The 25,683-nt window shown below is 44.2% G+C and overlaps 1 protein-coding gene across 3 annotated transcripts in view; it reads left to right on the top strand.

Moving 5' to 3' along the window:
• DMXL2 (Dmx like 2) overlaps positions 1-25,683 on the top strand; it is a 2,034,639-nt gene that overhangs the window by 496,374 nt on the left and 1,512,582 nt on the right. For all 3 annotated transcript variants that reach the window (XM_085644194.1, XM_085644192.1, XM_085644193.1), the window contains exon 15: positions 22,045-22,162. In XM_085644194.1, the coding sequence (XP_085500320.1) occupies positions 22,045-22,162 (118 nt within the window). The remainder of the gene's footprint in view (positions 1-22,044; positions 22,163-25,683) is intronic.

Raw genomic sequence — 25,683 nt, 5'->3', positions numbered from 1 at the left:
AACTGCGCTCCAAGAATGTCTCAATCGGGCTCACTTTTCTGCCCTCCGTACCGGACTTCATCCTCACTACAGATGCCTCCCTAGAAGGCTGGGGTGCATACTTTCAGGATCTTTGCATAAGAGGAAGGTGGTCCGCTGCTATGGCGAAAATGCATATCAATTTCTTAGAACTTCGAGCCATTTTCCTGGCATTGCAGTCTTTTCTCCCAAGGCTTCAAGGGTCAACAGTTCTTATCAGAACCGACAACACCACTTGCATGCACTACTTAAACAAGCAAGAAGGTACCCGTTCTCACATTCTGTCTCAAGAAGCTCAAAGCATTTGGGAATGGCTGCTTTCTCACAATATCACGATCAAAGTGGAGCATTTTCCGGGGATTCACAACACTTTAGCGGACACTCTGAGCAGGACCTCGAAGTCCTGTCACGAATGGGAGTTGGATCAATCAGTCGTGGAACACATATTTCAGATGTGGGGCAAACCAAATCTGGATCTCTTTGCCTCCAAGAACAATCGGAAGTGCCCATTGTTTGCCAGTTGGGAACCGGAGAAGGGCCCTTCATGATGAGATGGACAGGGATCTTTGCGTACGCATTTCCCCCCTTTCCGTTGATCCCAAGACTTCTACGCAAGCTCAAGATGGAACCATGTTGCATGATTCTCATTGCTCCGCGGTGGCTGCGTCAGCATTGGTTTACGGAGCTTCTCCTACTATCTAAACGCAGACCATACCGCCTTCCTGCAGTTCCGACCTTATCAATGAGCAAGGGCAAGATACTTCATCCTCGTCCAGTCCAATTGCATCTTCATGCATGGTTTCTGGATTCACAGAATTCAAGGAGATCTACCTCAAGATTGTAGAGATATTCTTGCTAGGGCAAGAGCTCCTTCTACCTTAAAGACTTATGCTTTGAAATGGAAACGATTCTGTGCATGGTGTGCTTGACAGAGATTTACATCCTGTACGATGTTCTCCAGATAAAGTTCTGCCTTATCTCCTTTCGTCATCTAAGTCTGGTCTTATGTTCACTTCTGTCAAGTTGCATTTAGCGGCCATCTCAACCTACAGACGTTCTGCAGGAGCTGCATCCCTTTGCTCTAATCGCTTGATCAAACAATTTCTAAAAGGGCTGTTCAGAACTTTTCCACCCGTCAAAGCACCTCCTCCAGAATAGAGGCTTAATCTGGTGTTACAACAACTCATGAAGCATCCTTTTGAGCCTGTTCACAAGGCTGACCTCAAATACCTCTCTTGGAAAACTGCACTTTTAGTGGCACTCACCTCTGCTAGGAGGGTCCGCAAAATCCAGGCTTTCACTATCAAACAACCTTATTTGAAATTCACCAACGATTATGTCCTCCTCAGAACTAATCCAACGTTTATTCCAAAGGAACCCTCTACATTCCATCTTAATGAGCCTGTTATACTGCGTTCTTTCTTTCCCAATCCTCCTTCCTCTGTTGAAAAGACTTTGCATACCTTGGATGTTGAAAGATGTCTAAAATTTTATATTTCACGTACTGTGTCCATCAGAAAGTCGGATCAATTGTTTATTTCTTATGGTAGTCAAAAGAATGGAAAAGCAGTTACGAAATCCCATATTACAAGGCAGATTGCATCTACTATCCAATTCTGCCATAATAAAGCTGGACAAATTTTATCTGCGAAACCCAAGGCTCATTTCACAAGGGCAGTGTCTTCATCTACTGCTCTTTTTTCCGGAGTGCCTATAGAGAAGATTTGCCGTGCTGCGACCTGGAAAATGGTGCACATTTTTACACAGCATTACTATCTGGATCTGGCGACAGAGGCTGAATCGGCTGTGGGTCAAGCAGTGTTGCGAAACCTTTTCAAATAAGATAAGCCTCTGTAAGGAGGTGATTATTTTATTACATGTTCATATATGCATGGCGTATTGTTTATCCTGTTTTTCATACTATGCTTCATATGGATTTATATATATATATTTTTCTGCATATGTTATAATGCTTCCCATTATTTAGGTTAGAATGTTGTATTGCATCGCTGTATTGGTGTAACAAGGTATCTGTTGTTTTTCTTAAGATACCCACCCTCCACTATACATCTAAGGATTTTTTACTGTACCTATTCTGATTCTAAGCATGTGAATCTATGAAAGATACCCCAATACTGGATAAGAAAACGAGTTACTTACCTGTAACTTTAGTTATCCTGTATTGGTATCTTTCATACATTCACATGCGACCCACCCTCCTCCCCAGAGAGGCTTACCTTATTACCTGTACATATTATTGTCACTTGTGCTACGAAAATCTGAGGGTTAGCCTCTCTGTGGTGGGTTCTAAGAGGGTGCTGCAGCCTGATTGGCTGTGTTCCAAATTTGGTTCTTTATACAAAAGGACTAAGATAGGCTAATGTAGTGACTTTACTGTCCGTAGTATCCTAAAAGACTATTATGTATATGTTTTATTGTACCGCGAGACTCCCACCTTGTCAGCGGGGATGATTCTAAGCATGTAAATCTATGAAAGATACCAATATTGGATAACTAAAGTTACAGGTAAGTAACTCGTTTTCATCCTCTACGACTACACCTGGTTGAAAATCTTGAAAAGAAATTGTCGCCACATATTCCAGAAGATCGGATCTCACACTAAAATCTGGCATTCTCCCTTTCTAGTGAAAATGACACCAGCAGTAGCACATTCCAAATTTTAGTTGATTCACAAATCCTACTGGACTCTATCAAGGCTACACGAGCTGGGGATCCTACAATCAGATAATTGCTGGTGTTGTGAGGAATCACCGGGTCGATCGAACACATGCTCTTCACATACAAAATGATCCACCCCCTATGGTCAAAGATACAAGAATTCACCCCCACCCTTCCTCACTATCGCTTCTATCTTACTCTTTCTTACTTTTTGTTCTAACTTCGTGCATACTCGAGCATGTCATTCCTTCACCAACTAGGGGGTCTTAACCTTACTGCCCTCTACAATTGGTTTCCCACGTGTGGTTCACCCATACTTGTTTCTACTTCACCTATTCTATTGGTAACCCAACAGTCATTCCTCCCATTATTGTTAATTTCACTCTAAATACTGCATTTTGCTTATTATTATGCTTTTTTCCAACATATTGTATGATGCACTATACCTTACTCTTTAGTGTGCAAGTAATCTCTACTTTGTATCAGCTCTTTCTGTTTTCCTTCTCTGTATTTTTTAATATAAAAACCTCTTGAGTTTGAAAGAAACTGAACCCCAAGAAATGTTGTTCTCAAAGCAAGGAAAGCATGACCGGTTCATGTGGTCAAGAAAATAGCATCAAAGTAGCCTCTTGTCCCTCTTTCCCCTTTCACAGGCTCTTCGTTTTAAGCACAGGCTCACAATCATCCAGTAGTGAAATTACCATCACTCAGTATATCAAAACCATGGACTTTACACTTTCAAGATACTGGTATCAGTTATATTGTGATCAACTGCTAGGTTCCTCTTTTACTATCGATCCAGGATTTAAATTGATGACTTTTAGATATAAAGAAAAGGGCAATGTGACATTGTTGTAGAGATGGCCCTTACAGTTGCCACCTGTATTTTCCACTTGGTTTTAGGCAGTGCTGCTGTTTGGAAATGAAGTCTGAAAGCCAAGAGGTCACTAAACAATCTTCCTCTACTATTCCTTTACATCAGACTGTTGTCAGTCAGCGTGTTTTTCGAGGAGAGCAGTGAAAACCCAAACCAAAACAGGGATTTAGAATTAAAACCATATCTTCTCCATTTCTGCTTTATCTACACACACTAGTACTGATTTCCTGACCTACAGGATCCCTGAAGCTGAAATACAGTAGCGGGTGTATGCAGCTTATTTTTCAAAATGTAGCCTAGAAACAAATGATTTTTACTTTCTGTTATCTAAAGTTCAAATGGAATAAGATAGTGGGGAGTTTGGTGAAGTTTATTCCTCAGTTTACAACGGCCAACATTATTATTTACAGCTATCTGCATTCCGCACACTTGTCAACTTTTATTGAGTCACTCAGTAGGATTTGGTGCTTTTATAGAGATTAATGTATTGTATATCAAAGCAGTGGCCTACTTGCAGGTTCATTTAATTCACAGAAATACAGTACCCCTATTTTTATTGCCTCTGAAATCCTGTATCAGTCATTCTCTGCTTGCTGTTAAGCCTGTCTTAGATTAAGGACAGGATTTAATGTGTTAACAGTATAGTTGCCTCACTTGGCTTTTGACTCCTGCATCTGATAACATTTTATGTGAAGTAGCTCGGCAACAAATGTGCTTCCACGTTGGATGATATAGTAGTCATGGACTGTGATTGTACGCACGCAGAAAGTGCACAAGGGAGTCCTGGTATCACAAAGCTAGGATAAACAATCTTTGACACACAGGCATTGTTCTGTGAATGGCTGCTTCCATTCTCAGTTAAGTGAGTGTGTGATACTGGTAACAATTTTTTTACTTTTTTGTCTAACAGCACATAAAGGTGCCCTGTATATGCTGTTAGATTGAATAAGAGGGGAGTCGCCGCTTGCTGGTCGTTAAATCTCCTCAGGCCTTTTTTGTGTGCACATAAACAGTACTTTTTGTGCCAGAGCTCTTTTGCACCCTGTCTGCTAGGACATTAGCATGGTCACAGATGTGCCAAAGCAGTGCTGTAAAGCACATTATGAATCTGGGTAAGTGTCTTGCTTCAAAATACCACTCCCAAACGATGGCCCAATCACGATGAAGCAGGAGACATATAACACAACACCACCTAGAAAGGGGTTTCACTTTACAAAATGAAATGCATCAAAGACTCTCTTTTTAGAATTAGGCTTGGGGTTTTATTTATGCAATGCTCTCTAACAAAAAGGCTTTCCCAGATGCAACATTCAAATGTATATAGAGATATATATTTATATTCAAGCAATAATAACACACTTGGCAAATGTAACCGTGAAATGCATGAATAATAATAAAATGCAGAAGCAGATAATAATGGACGTCCTGCAAGACATCAGAAAGATATACACACTAAATACATCAAATGATTACTTTGTATGTGCACTCTGACTCACTCACACATCACAAAGAAAACACCTTAACTGATTATAGCCATTGGCCACACATCACAATGGCACTAATCAAAAATCAAACACTTCACCTGGTGCAATCGTCATCCTGACCCACTCCAGACTGGGGGACTTACTGCCGAATCCAGGAGACTCAGCAACCAGATGCCTGCACTGAAGCTGCGCCCATCATTCAGGCTCAAACAATCCCAATTTCTAAGTCAACAACCCTCAGCTTTATAGTCTCAAAACACACTAGGTTCGAGAGACCTTCCTTCTGCGCCAAGGAAACTTACTGGAATTGGCCACCTTCCATGCAAGCATTCCAGGGCAAAAGGAGTTCCCACGTTCCCGATGCATTCTCACATGTTCCAGCCTTTATCTTAACGAATCTTACAAAAGCCTTCACGGGTACATTAATTTATTTTCCAAAAACAAAAACACCCTTGAACGTAACTAACCCAAACAACTTGAGCACTCTGTGGGCCTGTGCGCGCAGAAAGCTCTAGCAAGACAGAGTCATAATTCAGCATAACATGAGGCCATGTCAAAGCCAATAGTAAGAACTTTATAATACTTCCCAATGTACAACATGATGCACATTTGTGCACCACTTCCTATAGCATCACATACTTAATCTCTCAATGTACAACATAGTGCACATTTGAGCACCACTGCTCATAACACTGCACTTCGAGACCAAAAAGTAAATTCCACATCTCTCTCTCTCACTTTCAAATGCACATCACACATGTTCTGTTCCTGGCAAGGCTGGTTTACTCTGTGACAGCTCTCACTTAAGACTACGAGATTACACAAAAGGAATCTTAAAGAAAAACAAGGCATATGTAGGACGTACATTCAGGCTAGGGTAAAGTAAAACACCAAAAGCCAATTAAAATGATGGTAGTCAAAGATCATCGCATGGTGTCAAACCATAAGAGTGCCTCTAGGACTACAGTAAGGACTTTCTTGGTAGACAGGATGGCCTGCCATGACCTACGAGGCTCCTTCTGTGCCATTGGTTACATTCTTTTAAACCACCCCACTTCAGGTCAGACACAACTCTGATATTTGCTATTCTAGAACCTGTTAAATAAATGCTGATTTTCTTAGAATCCTTCTGGTAGGCATCCTTTATAGCTAGGCAGACCATCCAGTGCTTCGACAGAAGCAGAACCCTAAAATGTATTATAGTTGCCATTTTGAAATTATGGTATAATGCACAGTTTGATATAAAATGTTATAGAAAGTAAAAACGTGTTATGTTTGAGGCATATGAGCTGTAGATCATATGCGTTAGCATAGATTGCCATCTGGTGTTGGGCTCGTACGTTTGCACTTTGTTTTTGTTCGAAGAAGTCTTTGTAGTCACAAGGTAGATGACTCCTCCTTTCGGTGATAGTGTGCATGGGCATCGACTACATCCTTAGATAGTTTTTTTCCGCCATCGGGTTCGGATGTGTATTGCTGCGCTCCGGTTCGGTATCGTTCTCGAACCCCTTCGACGCGCAATCCTCTACCCTTCACGGTATTGTCTTCGATAGCGCTTTCCCATTTGTTGCGTATCGTCCAAACTGTGAAACCTTCGATCGAGAAACTTCGAGGTGGGCCGTTGGGCCTACCCATGCCCACCACGCCAGCAGTAGATGGAAGGGACACCGTTCAAACTATGGCCCAGGTGTCGTGCTAAATTTCCACGCACCGACCTGCAAGAGGTCTGCAACCTGTGCGCCTCCCTGGAACACGAAGACTCTTCATCTTCGGTGACGAAACACAACACAGTCCTGCCGCAGAGGCTGAAGGACAACTGGTCTCCTTGTCTGAAGCGGACTCCGAGATGTAAGAAGACCCCAGCGTCACTCTGGCTCAACGGACTGTGAGTACAGACCCCCAGTTGCCCACTCAACCTAAGGGAAAGGCTCCGGTGTCACCCTCGTGCTCCGGTCGACATCGTGAAAAAGCTGAAAAGCTCCACACCTAAAAGCTCGGATCCGACAACCTCCACGCCGAAAATTTTGGAGCCGAAACAAACCACTCCAAAAATTGCACAGCCTAAACCAGCTAACACTAAAGAACTGGTTCCCAAACACTCAGCACCTAAAGACTCTCAACTAAAATCTTTGATGCCAAAAATCCACTCCAAAAGGGACAGAGACTCCGCCCAAAGAACTTCCATCTGAAGAACCACCTCTGGACCCAAAACAGAAAAATCTCAGTTTTGATCCAACAACTGAACACCTTATGGCTACTCTTCCCAAAAAATGTAAGTTAGACCTCCCACAAGAGGTCCTTATACCTCTTAAGCAAAAAAGAGACATGGGTACCAACCCTTCTCCCCCTTATATACCTCAATCTCCTCCTCCTATTCCAAACATCACACCATCAAATTCACCATCTCCAATGTCACCAGACTCTCAGGATGACAATTTTGATGATGGGGACGACATTGGGGACGATGATCATCACATCACATCACATCACACAAGACACAGACTTACTGCATGACACTGACCCATGATGATTATGATAAGAAACCAGATATACCGAATGACCCAGATCTTTATTCCTCTAGACCTTCCCCACCTGATGACAATATTGGCTTTGCGCAACTCATCAACGGGGCTGTTCAATATCACGGGGTGGAACTACATAGTGACCCTCTAGAAGAGGATTTCCTTGTAGAAACGTTTACACATTCCCAGAGGTCTATCATCACTCTACTAATGTTAAAAGACAAGTTAAAGCATACAAATGAGGTATTCAAGGATCCAGTTAGAGCCTGAATATTGACACCTCGGGTAGATAGAAAATACAAAGATGCTCCTTCAGACCCTGTATACATAAGGGGTCAGTTACGCCTAGACTCTCTTGTTGTGTCTAATGCCCACAAGAGACCTAACTCTCAAACAACTGGTGACGCTCCTCCTCCTGATAAGGAGTCAAAACTTATCGATGCATCGGGCAAAAGGGTAGCTTCCCAGGCTGCCAACTTGTGGCGTATTGCCAATGCGCAAGCCTTATTGGCACGTTACGACAGGTTATGTTATGTTATAAGGAACTTGTAAAAGTGCACGGACACCAGAAGGTTCCGTGCACTATCTACATCCTTAGATAGTTTTTTTCCGCCATCGGGTTCGGATGTGTATTGCTGCGCTCCGGTTCGGTATCGTTCTCGAACCCCTTCGACGCGCAATCCTCTACCCTCCACGGTATTGTCTTCGATAGCGCTTTCCCATTTGTTGCGTATCGTCCAAACTGTGAAACCTTCGATCGAGAAACTTCGAGGTGGGCCGTTGGGTCTACCCATGCCCACCACGCCAGCAGTAGATGGAAGGGACACCGTTCAAACTATGGCCCAGGTGTCGTGCTAAATTTCCACGCACCGACCTGCAAGAGGTCTGCAACCTGTGCGCCTCCCTGGAACACGAAGACTCTTCATCTTCGGCGACGAAACACAACACAGTCCTGCCGCAGAGGCTGAAGGACAACTGGTCTCCTTGTCTGAAGCTGACTCCGAGATGTAAGAAGACCCCAGCGTCACTCTGGCTCAACGGACTGTGAGTACAGACCCCCAGTTGCCCACTCAACCTAAGGGAAGGGCTCCGGTGTCACCCTCGTGCTCCGGTCGACATCGTGAAAAAGTTTCGGATGAACCGCCCTCCGGCCCGGCTGCATAACATAAACACAAGCCTTCCGGCTCGGGCTCGAGCCGACCCCAGTCTGGTGCCGAACCAACACCTTCGGCACCGAAACATAAGGGCAAACACGGGACTCCTCCAATGTCGTCGGTACCGAGGACATCTTCGGCGCAGAAAGCCTCGGAGCCAAAACCCTCCAAGCCAAAGGAGCCAGAACCAAAGTCGTCCAAACCGAAATCTTCGGAGCTGAAAAGCTCCACACCTAAAAGCTCGGAGCCGACAACCTCCACGCCGAAAATTTTGGAGCCGAAACAAACCACTCCAAAAATTGCACAGCCTAAACCAGCTAAAACTAAAGAACTGGTTCCCAAACACTCAGCACCTAAAGACTCTCAACTAAAATCTTTGATGCCAAAAATCCACTCCAAAAGGGACAGAGACTCCGCCCAAAGAACTTCCATCTGAAGAACCACCTCTGGACCCAAAACAGAAAAATCTCAGTTTTGATCCAACAACTGAACACCTTATGGCTACTCTTCCCAAAAAATGTAAGTTAGACCTCCCACAAGAGGTCCTTATACCTCTTAAGCAAAAAAGAGACATGGGTACCAACCCTTCTCCCCCTTATATACCTCAATCTCCTCCTCCTATTCCAAACATCACACCATCAAATTCACCATCTCCAATGTCACCAGACTCTCAGGATGACAATTTTGATGATGGGGACGACATTGGGGACGATGATCATCACATCACATCACATCACACAAGACACAGACTTACTGCATGACACTGACCCATGATGATTATGATAAGAAACCAGATATACCGAATGACCCAGATCTTTATTCCTCTAGACCTTCCCCACCTGATGACAATATTGGCTTTGCGCAACTCATCAACGGGGCTGTTCAATATCACTGGGTGGAACTACATAGTGACCCTCTAGAAGAGGATTTCCTTGTAGAAACGTTTACACATTCCCAGAGGTCTATCATCACTCTACTAATGTTAAAAGACAAGTTAAAGCATACAAATGAGGTATTCAAGGATCCAGTTAGAGCCTGAATATTGACACCTCGGGTAGATAGAAAATACAAAGATGCTCCTTCAGACCCTGTATACATAAGGGGTCAGTTACGCCTAGACTCTCTTGTTGTGTCTAATGCCCACAAGAGAGCTAACTCTCAAACAACTGGTGACGCTCCTCCTCCTGATAAGGAGTCAAAACTTATCGATGCATCGGGCAAAAGGGTAGCTTCCCAGGCTGCCAACTTGTGGCGTATTGCCAATGCGCAAGCCTTATTGGCACGTTACGACAGGTTATGTTATGTTATAAAGAACTTGTAAAAGTGCACGGACACCAGAAGGTTTCATGGCACTAAACTTGAGTAATGTTGGCAGCGGGAGGACCTATGCATAATCTTGCATGAATAACCAAGTTTTGAGAGCTTTTCTGAAACCTAACAGGTTGTCACAGCATCTGATTGCTAGGGGTAAGGAATTCCGGAATTTAGGGGCGAGGTAGGAGAACATGCGGCCCCCTTGACGTTTAAGCTTGAAGAGGGGGAGAGTCAGTAGATGGAGATGGGCAGAGTGCAGATTGCGCCGGGGGATATGTTTAGAAATCATGCCGCTGATGAATTTAGGACTTCTGCAATATAGTGCTTTGAATATCAGACAACCAGTCTTGAATGCTATACGTTGGGCCATAGGGAGCCAGTGAAGTTTAAATAGCCAAGGTCTGGCAGAAAGCCAGTTAGGCTGTTTATAGATTAGTCTTGCGGCCTGGTTCTGCACCAGTTGGAGACTGTTAAGTAGGAGCAGGGGCAGGCCAAGGTAAATGGAATTGGAAAAGTCGAGACGTGAGAGGACCAAGGCGATGACAACTTGTATAAGTGCTGAGTGAGATAGCAAATGGGCGATCTGGCGAATTTTACTCAATTGAAAGAAACATGAGGAGACCACTGTATTGACCTGTCCTTTAAGAGACAGGTCAGAGTCAATGGTGACCCCCAAACTCTTCACAGTGGATGACGGTTTGGGGGGGGGCTCCTAGATCGGTAGGCCAGTAGTGGTGGCCCCATAGAATCACACTCTTCCCAGGCAGAACCAATTCAGTCTTGCCTGGGTTAAGTTGGAGATGGTTGAGGTCCATCCACCGCTGGATATGAAGCATGGTAACTTGAAATTCAGCAGCTGAATCGATGGAGTTCAAGGTGAAAACTAGCTGAAGATCGTCAGCATAGTTGAAAGTAGTAACCTTTCTGTTTTTTAGTGAGTGAATCAATGGTTTAAGATATAAGTTGAACAGGAGTGGAGACAGGGACGAGCCCTGTGGCACCCCGCAGGTGGTGGATAGCTTAGGGGCCGTAAAGGGCCCGAGGCGAACCGCCTGAGTCCTGTTTTCGAGAAAAGATTTTATCCAGTTGAATGCGGGACCCTGTATCCCTGCGTGACATGGTCCAACAAGATTTTATGGTCGACCGTGTCAAAAGCGGCCGACAGATCTAGAAGCACCAGGGCCTGAGGGATGTTCTTGTCTGAGTTAGCACTAAGTGTATTGAGTGCTGCCAGGATCACAGATTCCGTGGAGTGAGCAGGCCGGAAACCAGCTTGGCGGGGCTCTAGGTATTCTGTTTGTTCAATGAAACAAGAGAGGCTGCTTGCGACATGAGTCTCCAAGATTTTAGCCAAAAAAGGGAGGAGAGAGATAGGGCGATAATTAGATAGGTGTAAAGGGTCAGCCCCAGGCTTTTTCAGCAGAGGCACCACTATAGCGTTCTTAAATGCTGTAGGGACCGAGCCTTGCGCTAGAGATTGATTAAGGAAAGGAAGCACATGCTGAGAGAGGTTAGCAAAAGCAAGCCTCATAACTTGGGGGGGACAGCAGTCGTTTGGAGACCCAGGTTTGACACGGGTTATTAGGTCCGAGAATAACCGAGGGCCAATGACTGGGAAATGAGATAGAGTTGCGGAGTTAATAGGCCCGCTGGATAGGGGTACTGTATGGAGACTAGTAGGGATGCTGGCTTTGATGATGGAGATTTTGTCCTGAAAATAATTATTCAGGGAATTACATAGCTTTTGAGTCGGAGACTGACTGGGGAGTGTTCTCTCAGAGTTACATAAGTCATTTACAATCGTGAAAATTTCTTTTGACTTATTCTGAGCGTTGAGAATTCTAGCTGAGAAATAAGCCGCCTTTGTCTCTAGTATTGCTTTTTTATACTCTTTGCGAGCCTGTATAAACAGCAATTTGTCTTCTGTGGAGTATCTGGACCTCCATTTCCTCTGGTTTTGGCGGAGCATAAGTTTTAGTTTTTTTAACTCTGCCAAAAACCATTTGTGAGCGTCCGAATGACGGGCGCGGGAGAACTTGGTGAGGGGAGCATGAATATTGGAGGCCAGCAATAACCAATTTGAAATGTTCTTTTCCATGATGTTGACATCGGGATTGAGAGTGGGGGCTGAGCTGAACAGCGTGTTAACGAAAGCTGATTCGTTAAGTGTCATTTTCTAGTCACCCCTCCTGTAACTGGGGGGGGGTTTGGGCCTGGCGTTTATGGAGGCCGTGAATTTCAGTAGGTGGTGGTCGGACCAGATGCATGGTGAGATTGATGGCACCGATAGAATGACATTAGAAGACCAACTTTGGTCCAAAATGTGTCCCTTTTCATGGGGGGGAGCTAGTACATGTTGGTTCATGTTTAGGTTTGAGAACAACTCTGAGTTCTTTGGCGTGAGGACCGCCCCGGGCATCCTGAAACCAATAATTCAGGTCTCCTATGAGTAAAACGTTAGGGTAGTTGGTAACAAGGTTAGCGATTTGTTCGCTAAGTAATGCAGGAAAAGTAGGCATTGCCTCGGGAGGGCGGTATATCTGCACAAAGACAAAAGAACCATCGTTGGTGTCGAGTTTGAGAACAATGTTCTCGACATCCGGGAGAACAAGGGGGGTAAGGGTAATAAACTTGAGGTTTTTATTAATGATAGCAGCTACCCCACCACCGCTCTTTCCTGAGGACCGATTGGCGTGTAAGATGTAATAATCCGAGGGGAGTGCTGCCAAGATGTCAGGGGCAGAGTCCTCGGTAAGCCAAGTTTCGGTGACCAGAAGGATATCTGGCTTTTCGGATGACAGTAGCAGGAAGACTTCGAGCTGGTGCTTGACCAGCGAGCGGGTGTTGAGGTAGGAAATGTGCCAGGCCGGAGGTTTAGCTGTAGGGGATCTGGGGGTGGGGAAAATGGGGGGGGTAGGGAGGTCGAGTCGCTTGGTTTTTTGAAGATTTAATTTTCCATTATCCTCTTGTGAGCAATAGGGTTGAGGGGGGAGTAGATGTCAGCTAGTAGTCTGAGTTCTATGGACGAATATTAGATGATATTGGTATTGGTTAAGGCCCCTGGGCCCGTCTGAGTGCAGACGGGCTTGCCTTTGGCGCGCCGCCGGTACGCCCGCTGCGCGCGTCCGCTGCGCTCCTACGCTGCAGTGTTCATTTTAAAGTTAAGCCCCGCCTCAACTCCTCCTCCTGCCGGCCGATTGGATGAGGCCGCGGGGTGGAGAGGTGCAGGGGAATCAAGCAGCGATCACGTCACAAGTAAGTCTTTTGTGCTCCTTTCGTCGCACCTTCTACAGGGGTGGCTCAAAAACACTTTCATCAGAGAATCCCTCCTCTTCTTACAAAGGGAATAACCAATCTAGTCCCTCCAGAGGCTATTTTCGCGGAGGTTACAAAAGGAACAATAACAAGGGCAGAGTTAGAGGCAACTCCACCCGCACTTCCCCTGACAACAAACAGTGACTTTCCCCCACTACCCCCGGCCATTCCACTCCCGTCGGGGGACATCTCTCACAGTTCCTGCCTGTCTGGAATTCCATCACCTCAGACAAGTGGGTAATACAAATTATCCAAAATGGTTATTGCCTGGAACTTACCAGCACTCCACCAACAATCCTTCTCAGAGAGCGGGCAATGTCACCAGAACATCTCACTATGTTAAAACAAGAGATCCTCTCTCTGTTAGACAAGAATGCAATATAACCAGTCCCCTTGCATCCTCAAGGAACAGGAGTGTACGTCCTATACTTTTTAATTCCCAAGAAGGACGGCTTTCTCTGGCCCATACTGGACCTCAGACAGCTAAACCCCTACATTCAATCAAACCACTTCCACATGGTCACCCTACAACAGGTGCTCCCATTGCTTCAGCAGGGTGACTTTCTTTCCACTCTAGATTTAAAGGACGCATATTTTCCCATTCCCATTCACCCAGCTCACTGGAAATATCTCAGGTTCATGGTGGATGGACAACACTACCAATTTAAAGTCCTCCTACAGCACCAATAGTATTCACCAAGTGCCTAGCAGTAGTAGCAGCTCATTGAAGAAGACAACACATTCACGTCTTCCCTTACTTAGACAACTGGTTAATAAAAGCCAAGTTGCAACACAGCTGCCTACACCACACTAAAAAAACAGTTCAACTACTTCACGACTTGAGATTCACTGTGAACCTCACCAAGTCTCATTTGCAACCCTCCAACACGCAAGCGTATCTAGGAGCTACAGTACATACCGGCAAGGCTCTAGCGTACCCTAACCACGTCAGAATATGCAACATGCAAACTCTAATACCACAATTTCAACCGTAACACTCACTACCAGCCTGAGTGTTTATACAGTTGATCAGAATGATGGCGTCTTGCATTCTAATTGTTCCTTACGCAAGACTCCAAATGCGTCCTCTACAGGAATGCTCAAGGTAATTTAAAAGATCTGGTGTTGGTGGACAGCCGCACTCATCGCTCTCTGCAGTAGTAGAATACACAAAGCCTTTCCAAGGGGCAGCCATTCATCGATCCGGTTCCACAGATAGTGCTAACAGCAGATGCATCCCTCACTCGTTGGGGAGCTCATCTTCAGACACATACCATTCAGGGCATGTGGACACTACAACACGTGGACACTACAACAAAAGCAGCTCTTCATAAACCATCTCGAACTGCTTGCAATTTTTCTAGCTCTGAAAGCTTTTCAGATACATCTAGTAGGCAAAGATGTCCTAGTTCGTACAGACAACATGTTAGTAATGTACTACATACAAAAACAGGGAGGGCCGCACTCTCTACAACTTTCACGCCTAGCTCAAAGCATTTGGAGGTGGGCCATTCCTCAAAACATAAACATATACCTCCTTGCACAACATCTCCCAGGAGTAGACAATCAGATTGCAGATCTACTCAGTCGTCAAAGACAACAGATCCACGAATGGGAACTACATCCCCAAGTACTCCTCCCATTCTTCCAAATGTGGGGCTACCCATAAATAGATCTGTTCGCCACACACCACAACGCAAAATGCCCAAACTTCGCGACAAGGTATCCACACCCATTGTCAAAACGCAATGCGCTATGGATAAATTGGTCAGGAAAATTTGCTTACGCTTTCCACCTGCTAATTCCATTAGTGGTTCGGAAACTCACTCAACAATCCCTCGACAACCATGGTTCACAACCCTGTTGGAACTATCATTAGTTCCTCATCAAAAGCTACACCTCTCCCCCAAGCTTCTCACTTAGAATCATGGAGCGATAAGACATGCAGACCCCAGTCAACTCAAACTTGCAATCTGGCACCTGAAGTCTTAGAATTTGGCTACCATAACCTCCCATCAGACTGCATGAACGTCATTAAAGAGACTAGACGTCCTACCACAAGAGCATGCTATGCAGCAAAATGGAACGATTTGCAATTTATTGTACCAAAAATCAAATCAACCCGTTAGATTCCTCTACTCAAAACATCATTCCCTATCTGTTACACCTACAATGTGCTAACTTAGCATATTCATCTATACAATTACATCTCGCCGCTAAAGCACCTTACCTACGAAACAGACAACACTTGTCTTTGTTTCGAGTACCTGCTATCAAAGCCTTTATGGAAGGACCCAAAAGAATCATTCCTCCTAAACTTCTACCTTATCCCGTGTGGAATCTTAATATAGTCCCTACAAGACTCATGGGCCCACCATTTGAGCCTATGCACAGATGCAAACTACATTTTCTCACCTGGAAAGTAGCCTTCCTTATAGCTATCACATCCCTTAGAAGAGTTGGTGAGCTCCAGGCACTAACCATACAAGAACTGTTTTTACAAATTCACTAAAATGAAGTGGTACTTGAGACTCACCCAAAATTTTTATCCAAAGTCGTTTCTGCTTTTCATCTCAACCAGTCCGTTGAGTTACCCGTCTCCTTTCCTCAACCTGACTCAGTAGCAGAACGTGCTCGTCACACTTTAGAGCTATACTTTATTACATTGAAAGATGCAAACCTTTAAGGAAGACAAAACAACTCTTTGTTGCTTTCTCACCACCACATAAAGGCAACCCCATTTCAATAGCAGGTATTGCATGCTGGATAGTCAAGTGCATACAAATATGCTACCTCAAAGCTAAACGCACCTTAACAGTTCACCCTAAAGCGCATTCTACACGCAAAATAGGGGCTTCCATGGCTTTCTTAGGAAATATACCCTTAGATCACATTTGCAAAGCTGCAACATGGTCTACGCCACATACATTTACGAAAAACTATTGTGTAGATCTGTTAGCAAAACAACAAGCTAGTGTGGGCCAGGCTGTTTTAAGAACACTATTTCAAACCACTGCAACAGATCCAGGTTAGCCACCACTTGGGAAAGAACTGCTATATAGTCTATGCTAGCGCATATGATCTACAGCTCGTATGCCTCGAACGGAAAATGCAACTTACCCAGTATGCATCTGTTCTTGGCATATAAAGCTGTTGATTCATATGCACCCACCCGCCTCCCCAGGTATCTTTACCTGTTGCAGTATTATCTTACTTAGATATACTATACATGGACATCAATTTCTACTCTTACTAACTCCATCATCACCCTTACGGCAAAACAATCCAAGGATGGAGTCGATGCCCATGCGCACTATCACCGAAAGGAGGAGTCATCTACCTCGTGACTACAAAGACTTCTTCTAACAAAAACAAAGTGCAAACATCTGAGACCAACACCAGATAGCGATCTATGCTAACACATATGAATCTACAGCTTTATATGCCAAGAAAGTAGCATTTTCCATTTCTTGCTTAAGAGGATGTTGCTTATGAAACCCCCAGTATTCAGATTACCTGCTACTCTCACACCCTTTGCCAATAAATCCTCTACCTAAACTAGAGCTTCCTTGGCCTGCAATATTGAATAAGGTTTGAAATTCGGTTCTGAACTGAAAGAGCAATGACGTTTATTTGAAAAGTTTGCAGAGAGCAGGGGTCTGTTGCTATTTTTAGTCAATCATGTAGAAAGAGCAACTCTACCTCCAACCTTCGGAACAAAAATAAGACCTTCGCTTACATTGTGTTGGTTCTCCTCCCCTTTGACCTTTAATTGCAGTTGCAATTCCTCCTTCTCTAGTGAATAACATCGGCCTGAATGGCTGAAGGATGTGGCTGTGTAGGAGTCGGTTATTGAAGTCTGTTATTGAATGTGAAGCAGACAGCAGATCGACTTTCATACATACAGCTCTTGGGTAAACGTGTCTCCCGAGAACACTACCCAAGGAGGAAAATGCCTGATCTAGAGAGGTAAAGACCTGAACATACTTTTATATTTCTTTTATTGAAAGTTTGTCAAAAAGCAACCCCTGTGGCTCCAGGCCAAACTCTGATTTGGCCTGCTTCAAATTGATGGTTAATTTTAATCAGTATCTGTTTTCTTCTTTCCATGAGAGTAACATCATTGGTGTTACCCAGAAAACAAAGACATCTCTGAACCTAGTTGGAAAGAACCTCCAGGTCTACTGACACTCCGGATTCCTTAGCTTTCTCAGCTATGTATAAGATCTTGGCAAAAAGCTTACTTTGGCTAGAAAACCAGGTCCAATTGGTACTCATTCGAGGATCATGTCTTCCTCTATTCAGGAAAGAACAATTTAAGATCTGATGTAGGCGTAGTAGAATACACAATTATTAGTGTTGAATATTCAGCTTTGATGTTAGCCCTAGATGCCCTGTTTAAGGGAACTTTAATCCTAGCTTTTATATAAACACCCACGTGTACACAAGGAGACTATTTTCAGGACTTCGATGCTGAATAGGACTAGGATCAAACCTAAGATGCAGTGGTGGCTGGCATCTACCATGGGGAGGGGCAGGCATGCGCTCAAAATAAAATAAACATGAATAAAACTTACCTGAATGTGATGTCCTTCACTCCAGTACTCTTCTCTCCACAGGAACTGGATGCAGCAACTCCCTTGCAGCATGAGAGCTTTGCCCTGATTGGAAGGAGCTGTCTCATTCGGCGCTCCACAGCGCTCTGGAGGCCTGCAGTTTCTCTAACCTAGCTGTCTATAGACAGCTGAGTTAGAGATTTTTTTTTTTGATAAACAAGTTTTATTCGTTTTACAGAAATAGTACTCCAGCCAATCCGCACCGTATTGCAGTGATTGAGGATCATAGTCACAGTTTCCCAATGTCCATCGTACAAACATCAGTAGGCAAAAGTGGAATGTAATTAGACGAACCACCCACAGACACCCCCCCCCCCCCCACCATTTCCCCCAAATTCTGCTGTATTTCTTGGGGCAACCCCGTGCTGCATACATAACCTTCTCCTGCGTGGCGCACCAGTCTACCCCATTCCGCCGACGCCCCCCACCCGGGGGTTCTGGGCATTTCCAAGAGGCCGAAATGTCTCTCTTAGCTACCACCATAGCTGTGTTAAAGAACAGTTTTTCGTTGCGTGACCCATCCAGCCCGTCAGTGATGCCCAGGAGCGTGTGTTTAGGGTCGTGAGGAACCTCCCACCCCAGAACCTCAGAGAGTTCGTCTTCGATGCCCTGCCAAAATCCCGCCAAGAGGGGACAGGTCCAGACCATGTGGAAGACGTCAGCAGGGTCACATCCACACCTGGTACAGGCTGGGGACGGACTAAGCCCTGTGCGATGAAGGCGTGTAGGAGTGAGATATGTGGCATGCAAGTAGTAGAGCTGCACCAAGCGCAGCCTGGCGGAGGCGGTGACCATTCTAGGGGCCATAAGGGCATCACGCCAAGTGGCCCACCCAGTCCACCCATTGCGCCCGCAGTCGGTCCAAGGAAGTTGGAGTATTGTTAATCAGTGTACAATAAATGCGGGAGATGCCACCTTTCCCCAGGTCCCCAAACATGATCTGGGCTTCGTGCGGACTGTGAGCTGGCAACCGCGTGCCTGTTGTGAGGTGCGAGCGTAGGGCATGTCGCAGCTGGAGGTAGCGAAAAAATTGTGAGTGGTGCAATGAGTACCTGGTTTGGAGATCCTCGAAGGAGCGCATATGATCCCCCACCCAAACGTCCCCAAGCTGCGTAATGCCTATAAGGTCCCGAAGTCCCAAAGCCCAGTCGCCTCCCTAAGCCAGGTCCTTGCCACAGGGGCGTACAGTGGGTCAGTGTGCATGTCAAGTTGGTGTTTCGCAGTGCTGCTTGCCAGGCCAGTAACGCCGGGCGTGTCACCTCTGGAAGACTGGAGGGAATCGGGGTCCCATATAGGAAGGATTGGATTCTGGCGAGGCCCAGCTCCCCCAGTTCGAGCCTATAGGCCGGATCAGACCACCCCCGTTGAACCAGTCATGTATGGTAAGAAGTCGTGTGGCCAGGTAGTATAGGTAAAGGTGAGTCATCCCCAAACCCCCGTCGAACAAGGCGATCCTGCAAGTACTGAGTGCTAGCCTGGACCTACCCTTCCCCATAGGAACTTGGTGATTAAGCCATCAAGTTCATGGAACCAGGCCCTGGGAAAGCACATGGGGGTGTTTTGAAGCATGTAAAGAAAGTGGGGAAGCACCAGCATCTTAACCCCTTCGGTGCTCATGACGGAACGGTTCCGTCATGAGCCACGGTTGAGCTGTGCTCATGACGGAACCGTTCCGTCATGACCACGCCCGCGCAAGATTCCGTCAGCACAGCGGCGGAATCTGCGCAGCATGGAAGGGGTTAAAAAGGGCCACCCTCCCCACGGGGTTGAGGGGCAGCGACTGCCACCGCTGGAGGTCCGCCTTGGCCCGCTTCACCAGTGGAGTGACGTTGAGGGCCCAGCTGAGCTCAGGTAGCAGGGTCACCCAGATCCCCAGGTACTTGAATGATTGACGACGTAAAGGTATTTCAGACTGCCAGTCGAAGCATTCCCATGAGAGGTGAAGGGGAAACAGGACCGATTTATTGGGATTCAACCGAAGGCCTGATGCCTGTTCGAAGGACTGCAGGATACGTAAACAGTGGGGGCCGGACCGGGCAGGATCCGTCAAATAGATGAGGACGTCATCCGCGTAGAGGGCGATTTTTATCCGGTTCAGCGCCAGGCCACTCTCATCCCCGCACCCGCTCGCAAGACCGCATCAAGGCCGCCAAGGGCTCCATTACTAAAGCAAAAAGCAGGGGAGAAAGAGGCAGCCCTGCCTCGGGGTTAGAGATTTTTAAAATGCGTGTGTGTGGTTGGCCGTCGTGAGACGGACGGCCAAAAAGACATGCACACTTTTAATAGTGCATTGACAGCCCACCCTCCTCCCTGCTACTGTCACTCAGCCGTGGCCTGCCTCGTCCTGATGTTCAGATCGGGATGGGGGATGAAAAATAAAATGGTAAAAATTGGCGTTTTGTTTTTCATCTCTGGGGTTTTGGGGGATATTAAGTGTGTCAAAGTTCCTTCACTCAGACAGAGGAGCCATCCCTGCTAAAATGCATTTTAGCATCCATCATCTCCATGGGGTCCTTTACCATATTAGCAGTACTCTAAAAAGAGACTCAACTTTTGTTACTGGGGCAAATCACAACAGAAAAAAATATCATCATTGTAACAAGCGTCAGTATCTGTCATCATAAAAGATCAAATAATCGTCAGAAGCATATGCAGAACCCTTACTTCATTTAAATGCCTTAAGTTCCACCTTGAGGCTACAAGGTCACAAAAAACATTGATCATCATCACTTTGTGATTAGTAAACCATCCACTGAACCATTTATAGCATTAGCCATATCCATGCCAGGCGTTCTATAATTTTCACTGCTCGTCTTTTTGCTGTCCAATCTCTCCAGGGTAAGCCCTGACAGCGACAACCCATGAGGTGCTGGTGCACATGGGGAATATTTAGCCTACTTCTCCACCAGGGCGGGTCAGAGATTCTAAAATGGACTAGGCCACTGAGGTACCTATGTTAGTAGCCACATATTTAATTGAAGACAACTTTGCTTTCTGAATGGACCGTGACACCAAGGTGTCTAAGAATTCATAAAGATTTCTTTAACTGTTTCAACCTCCTCTAACTCAGCATCCCTATTCCTGCCATTATCATATTATTTAGCCATTATCCTATAAAATTTCTCAAACAGGATAATCAGCTTGAAAGCTGGGAATAGTTTCCCAAATTACAGTTTTCAGAACAATACTGAAATCACTCTACAACAGAGTCAATCCTAGATGCCTGCATAAACAGTTACAGAAAAGTATTTGCCATGACTTAACGAGCAACAGGAAATGAGTGAAAACGGAAAGAACTATCTTCAGAGCTGTTTAAACAAGAGGTACAAGCTCTCAGATGCAATGTAGCAAGTTTACACCATTCCAACGAATTATGGAAAAATATAGCAGTTTCATAAAAACAAATTATCAGGTCATAGAGCAACAGCAAACAGGTAATATTTATGGCCTATGTGGTTGTCTTTTAGATTATTTTCCTAGTCATACAGGGATCATTGTGGTTAAAGTAGTTTTATTTTGAAATAACGGATACTATTAAATAAAGCAGCAAGGAAAGACTGCAATATAGAACATCTGGTCTTGTAAGAAACCCTTCTCCTCGGTACTCTCTTCACTGAGTTCCTTCTTTAAAATCCTTTTGTTTGTCCTTAATATTATCCTCTTTGTGCATATTTTTACTGCAAGGTATTTTAAATTAACTCCACTCCTGACAACGTTTTTATATGAAAGTTTTATGATGCATTTTTGTTTTTAAATTTTCTTTTTATTAGTAACAAATTCCAATCATCACAGGTATACATTGCAGACAGTTCAATCTTAAAATATCAGGCATGTATTACTGAACTTAATCATACAATCATTCAGTCATGCAAAATGTGCGATGTTTCCCCTTAGCCATTGATATGATGCATTTTTAATACCTTTTTTTTACTTGTAATAAAATTGTCTTCTATTTCAAAACATTTTAACACCATTAAAACCCAAGTATTTCTTTAGAACATTAGATATTTTTGATGGGTTATGTTAGAAGTACATTTCTCTAATTGTACCCATTGTTATTTGTAGTGTGGCTCAAATACACAGTTGCTTCATGTCTTCCAAGAAGATTTCATTTTGGGATACAAGTGTCATAGGGAGGAGGAGAAATTGAAGGGAGCAGAGGTATTCTTTCAACCGTCACAAGGTGCAGTATCGTATTCTGATACTAACTTTTTATGAACTTTTTTGCTTATTTATATGGTTGGATGTTTTATTTGTTGAATTTTCCAATTTCTCCACTTTAGGTAGAAACTGATCCTCTTAAACTATTCTTTTATTAGTAAATCTGCATCCACTTGTTTATTGTTAGTCAGCATTTCTATAGCCCACAAATGGGGAGCACTATTCTTCAAGCAAGGAAAGAAGTGAAGAGCTTGAATCTGAATCTGGAAAGGAATGCAGTTATCCTGTCACATATTCTTGTCAAATGAATGATGCAGCAGCCTCCTGAGTGAATTAAAATGCTTTGCAGATGTTTTGTTGTTGTAAATAACTGCTGCAAAGGGCCATACGATATTTTACAATGCCATGTGACTGTATGCATCACACATTTTGCATGGCCCTTGCAATCTGAGCAGTATCAAAGTGGAGTTTACCTTTGTTCCGCAGTAACCAGGACACTGAGTACTAGAGCTGAAATGCAATGTTTGAGCTCCCATACCTTTAATTCTTCGAGTAGGTTGGTCCGGCAACTGAACTTCGCTTCAAAGAAACGGACATAAAATATATTACAGTTGCAATAAAAATTGAACCCTACCCTTGTTATTTTGACTGCAAGAATACCACTTTATTAATACCTGAAACGTTTAAATAGATGTGCAGTAAAATTAGTAGCAAAGCAATGTGATTAACTCAAATCTAATACAACAAACTAGCACTAGGAAATATAGTTGCGACACTGCCCCTTAACACCAGTGGCATACAATACATACTGTTCAGAAGCTCTGTGCTGGTCATAATACAAAAGTGCACAATGACAGTGATGCTTCTTTGATTGTTAAAGCACTGTTTAGGGATGTTGAAATCACCTGCAACATAGAACACTAACGATTGTATGAATTGGAACCAAGTCTGTGTTCTCAGTATTAACAATGAAATCTGGGAAGGGAAGGGCCGGCTGGAGCCAGAGGTGGCTTGAGCTAGTCTAGTTCCTGATCAGGACCCACTTTAGCTGCCCACTTGCCCTCACTTGGGGGCATAAACACCTCATTCATTGATGTACATCTTTGGGATGTGGATGTTGTGATCAGAGCTTTATAGGAACGGATTGCCCAGCTGCGGTTTCTCGCCCTCCCCCTGCTAAATTGCTAGAGTGCATAGAGAGACAACCTGTAGCTGAGTTGCTGCTGATGGCCATATACTCCTGATTGTTCATAGGGGTTGGACCCCTGAGAGTGTCTACCATTTAGAGATTAGTGAAAACCACACCTGTGATGATCTCCCTACTTGTGTAGTCCCTCAGAATATATGACTGGAAGGAAAAGGGTAAAAGATGCATTTGCATCATGGGGTAGTAACTTGAAGACCAATTTGAGAGATCTGACTTCTGATTCAGGACACAGAAAAGATAGGTAGAGTAAAACCCTTATTAAGTAAACTTTCTTCATTTTTATTTAAGTGTGAAAATAAGTACATTCGGAGGTACAGACGGAGTTTTGAGGAAAACAATTAAGGGGCTAACAAGTAGAGTTTTAGTCGTGGAACAAAAGCAGGCATCAACTGGGACTCAAATGCAAGCAGTTGAGCGCTGAGTGACTGGGAATGCTTAATACCTGAAGGAGTTGGTGTCCTTCAAGACAGATATGTGACCTTAGTTAACCTACGAGGAGTCACCGATATCCTGGTGCTGGTTATGCCTGATTCAAGGACATCTGATGCCCTTGTTACCCTGTGTTATGGGTGTTTTGACTAACTGGACTGGCAAAATGAAATGGCATATGAGTTGCTTGCAAAAGTGTACACTTGACGCATGAAAGCACTGCTGGATTTGAAAAAAAAACTGCTTTCTTGAGTGTGAACCATTCACTGTTTTTTCCAGATTGTGGCCCGAGCACGTTGTTAGGTCAAAGAGAACTAATGGCCATAGGACACAAGCTTTTTGCGAAGGGTGTCTGTAGGATACCATGTGCAGTTGAGAAAAGAATGTAAAAAGAAGACTTTTATTTTCCCCAAGGTGGGCTTTGCAAGATCCTGTGTGGTCATTGACTCTTGATGCAACAGGTATGAATGAAGGCTGATCTACGAGCCTCCTGCTCCTACATTGAGATAGGATGATGGTGGACTCCCTTGCAGATGCTGATCAAACGGAGGTCTCTTGAATGTGATTCCATCTGGAAGGGATCTGGCCTGGCAGTTAAAATTGGACTGTTTCTATTGCAGCAGAACCTATGCAGAGTTGCATGTGTCTGGTTTCTGTTGAAAAAGGTGCACTGGGCAAAATATGTTGCAGTTCGATTTGGCCAAAAGTAATTACTAGTGCCTTAGGTTATTGAAGCACCTTAATCATCTCCTTTTCTTTTCCCATATATCATTTTCAGGTCTATGTGAGATTGTTTTGGGTCGCATTTTCATGCTGAAATAAATACTGAAAATGTTTTGAAATCTCAGTGTAGATTAGGTAGATGCAAAGCACCTTTCGGTTTCCCTACAACTACCAGTTTCCCAGCGCATCTTTTTTGTTCTTGACATTTCTAACTTCTGCAAATACCATATTTTGGTGCTGTGCCTTCTGATATAAAGAACTGTGTAGTCCGGAGTCTCCCTAATTTTGTTTCTGAAACCAGACGCCAAAGATGTGCATTAATAATAATCTTTGAAAGGCATCATGTTAACTGATATAGCTAAAAACGTACTTGTCTTGTTAGATGCAGATACTTCATTAGCCCCAAAAGTAAAATCCGCTTTAAAAACCTGTTTTTATAATCTTGATAGGTTAGAGCCCATCCTTCCCATACTTATGAAAATAAATCAGTACCTTGTCACAGTTGAAGCGGCAAATGCCTATTTTTATTAAAGTTTTTACAACATACACTCTGTGATAGTACCAGTACATCATTCCACGCAGGAGAGCAGAATTATTCAGCAAAAGTATAAAAGCTGAAGTCAAGCTCCTTCCTTATTGAGTGGCCCGAGTAGTGGATATGTTATGTTATGTTATGTTAATGGTTTTTATACCGCGCACAGCTGCCCCAGCAAAGGGGCGTCCTGGCGCCAAAAAAACATTTCTAAATGTAATGGAGCTGGAAGCGAGTCCTTTCTGGTCCAAGAGAAGAGCAAGTATTTTTACAGAGGTTCCATCTTCCTTCTGCGACTATATCTTCCCCATGTCTTCCAAGTGGAATGTGTTATATGGAATTAACATAAATCATATAAAAACTTCTCAGATGCAAGATAACATAAATAAAAGACAAAATATCCCCCCCTTATACCCACCTCCCACCCTTCCCGTGGTGGCGGCAACAATCATAGAATGAAGGAGTCGTATGACACTAGAACTCTAATCAAAATTGAAACAGATTAAGGGTTCTTGTGGTGGAAGGACAAACCGCCGAAGGGAGGCTTCGTGAAAGGAAGGAGACTATGGGGCCCCATTTAAATTCAAAGTTCTTATAGTTATTTCTGAAAATATCAGACATACGCTCTAGGCTAAGCAATTTCCATAGGCTC

This window comes from Triturus cristatus, chromosome 3_1, assembly GCF_964204655.1.
Source record: "Triturus cristatus chromosome 3_1, aTriCri1.1, whole genome shotgun sequence".
NCBI lineage: Eukaryota > Metazoa > Chordata > Amphibia > Caudata > Salamandridae > Triturus > Triturus cristatus.
Note: the sequence above shows the minus strand (reverse complement) of the source record. Positions and strands in the feature narration are given on the sequence as shown.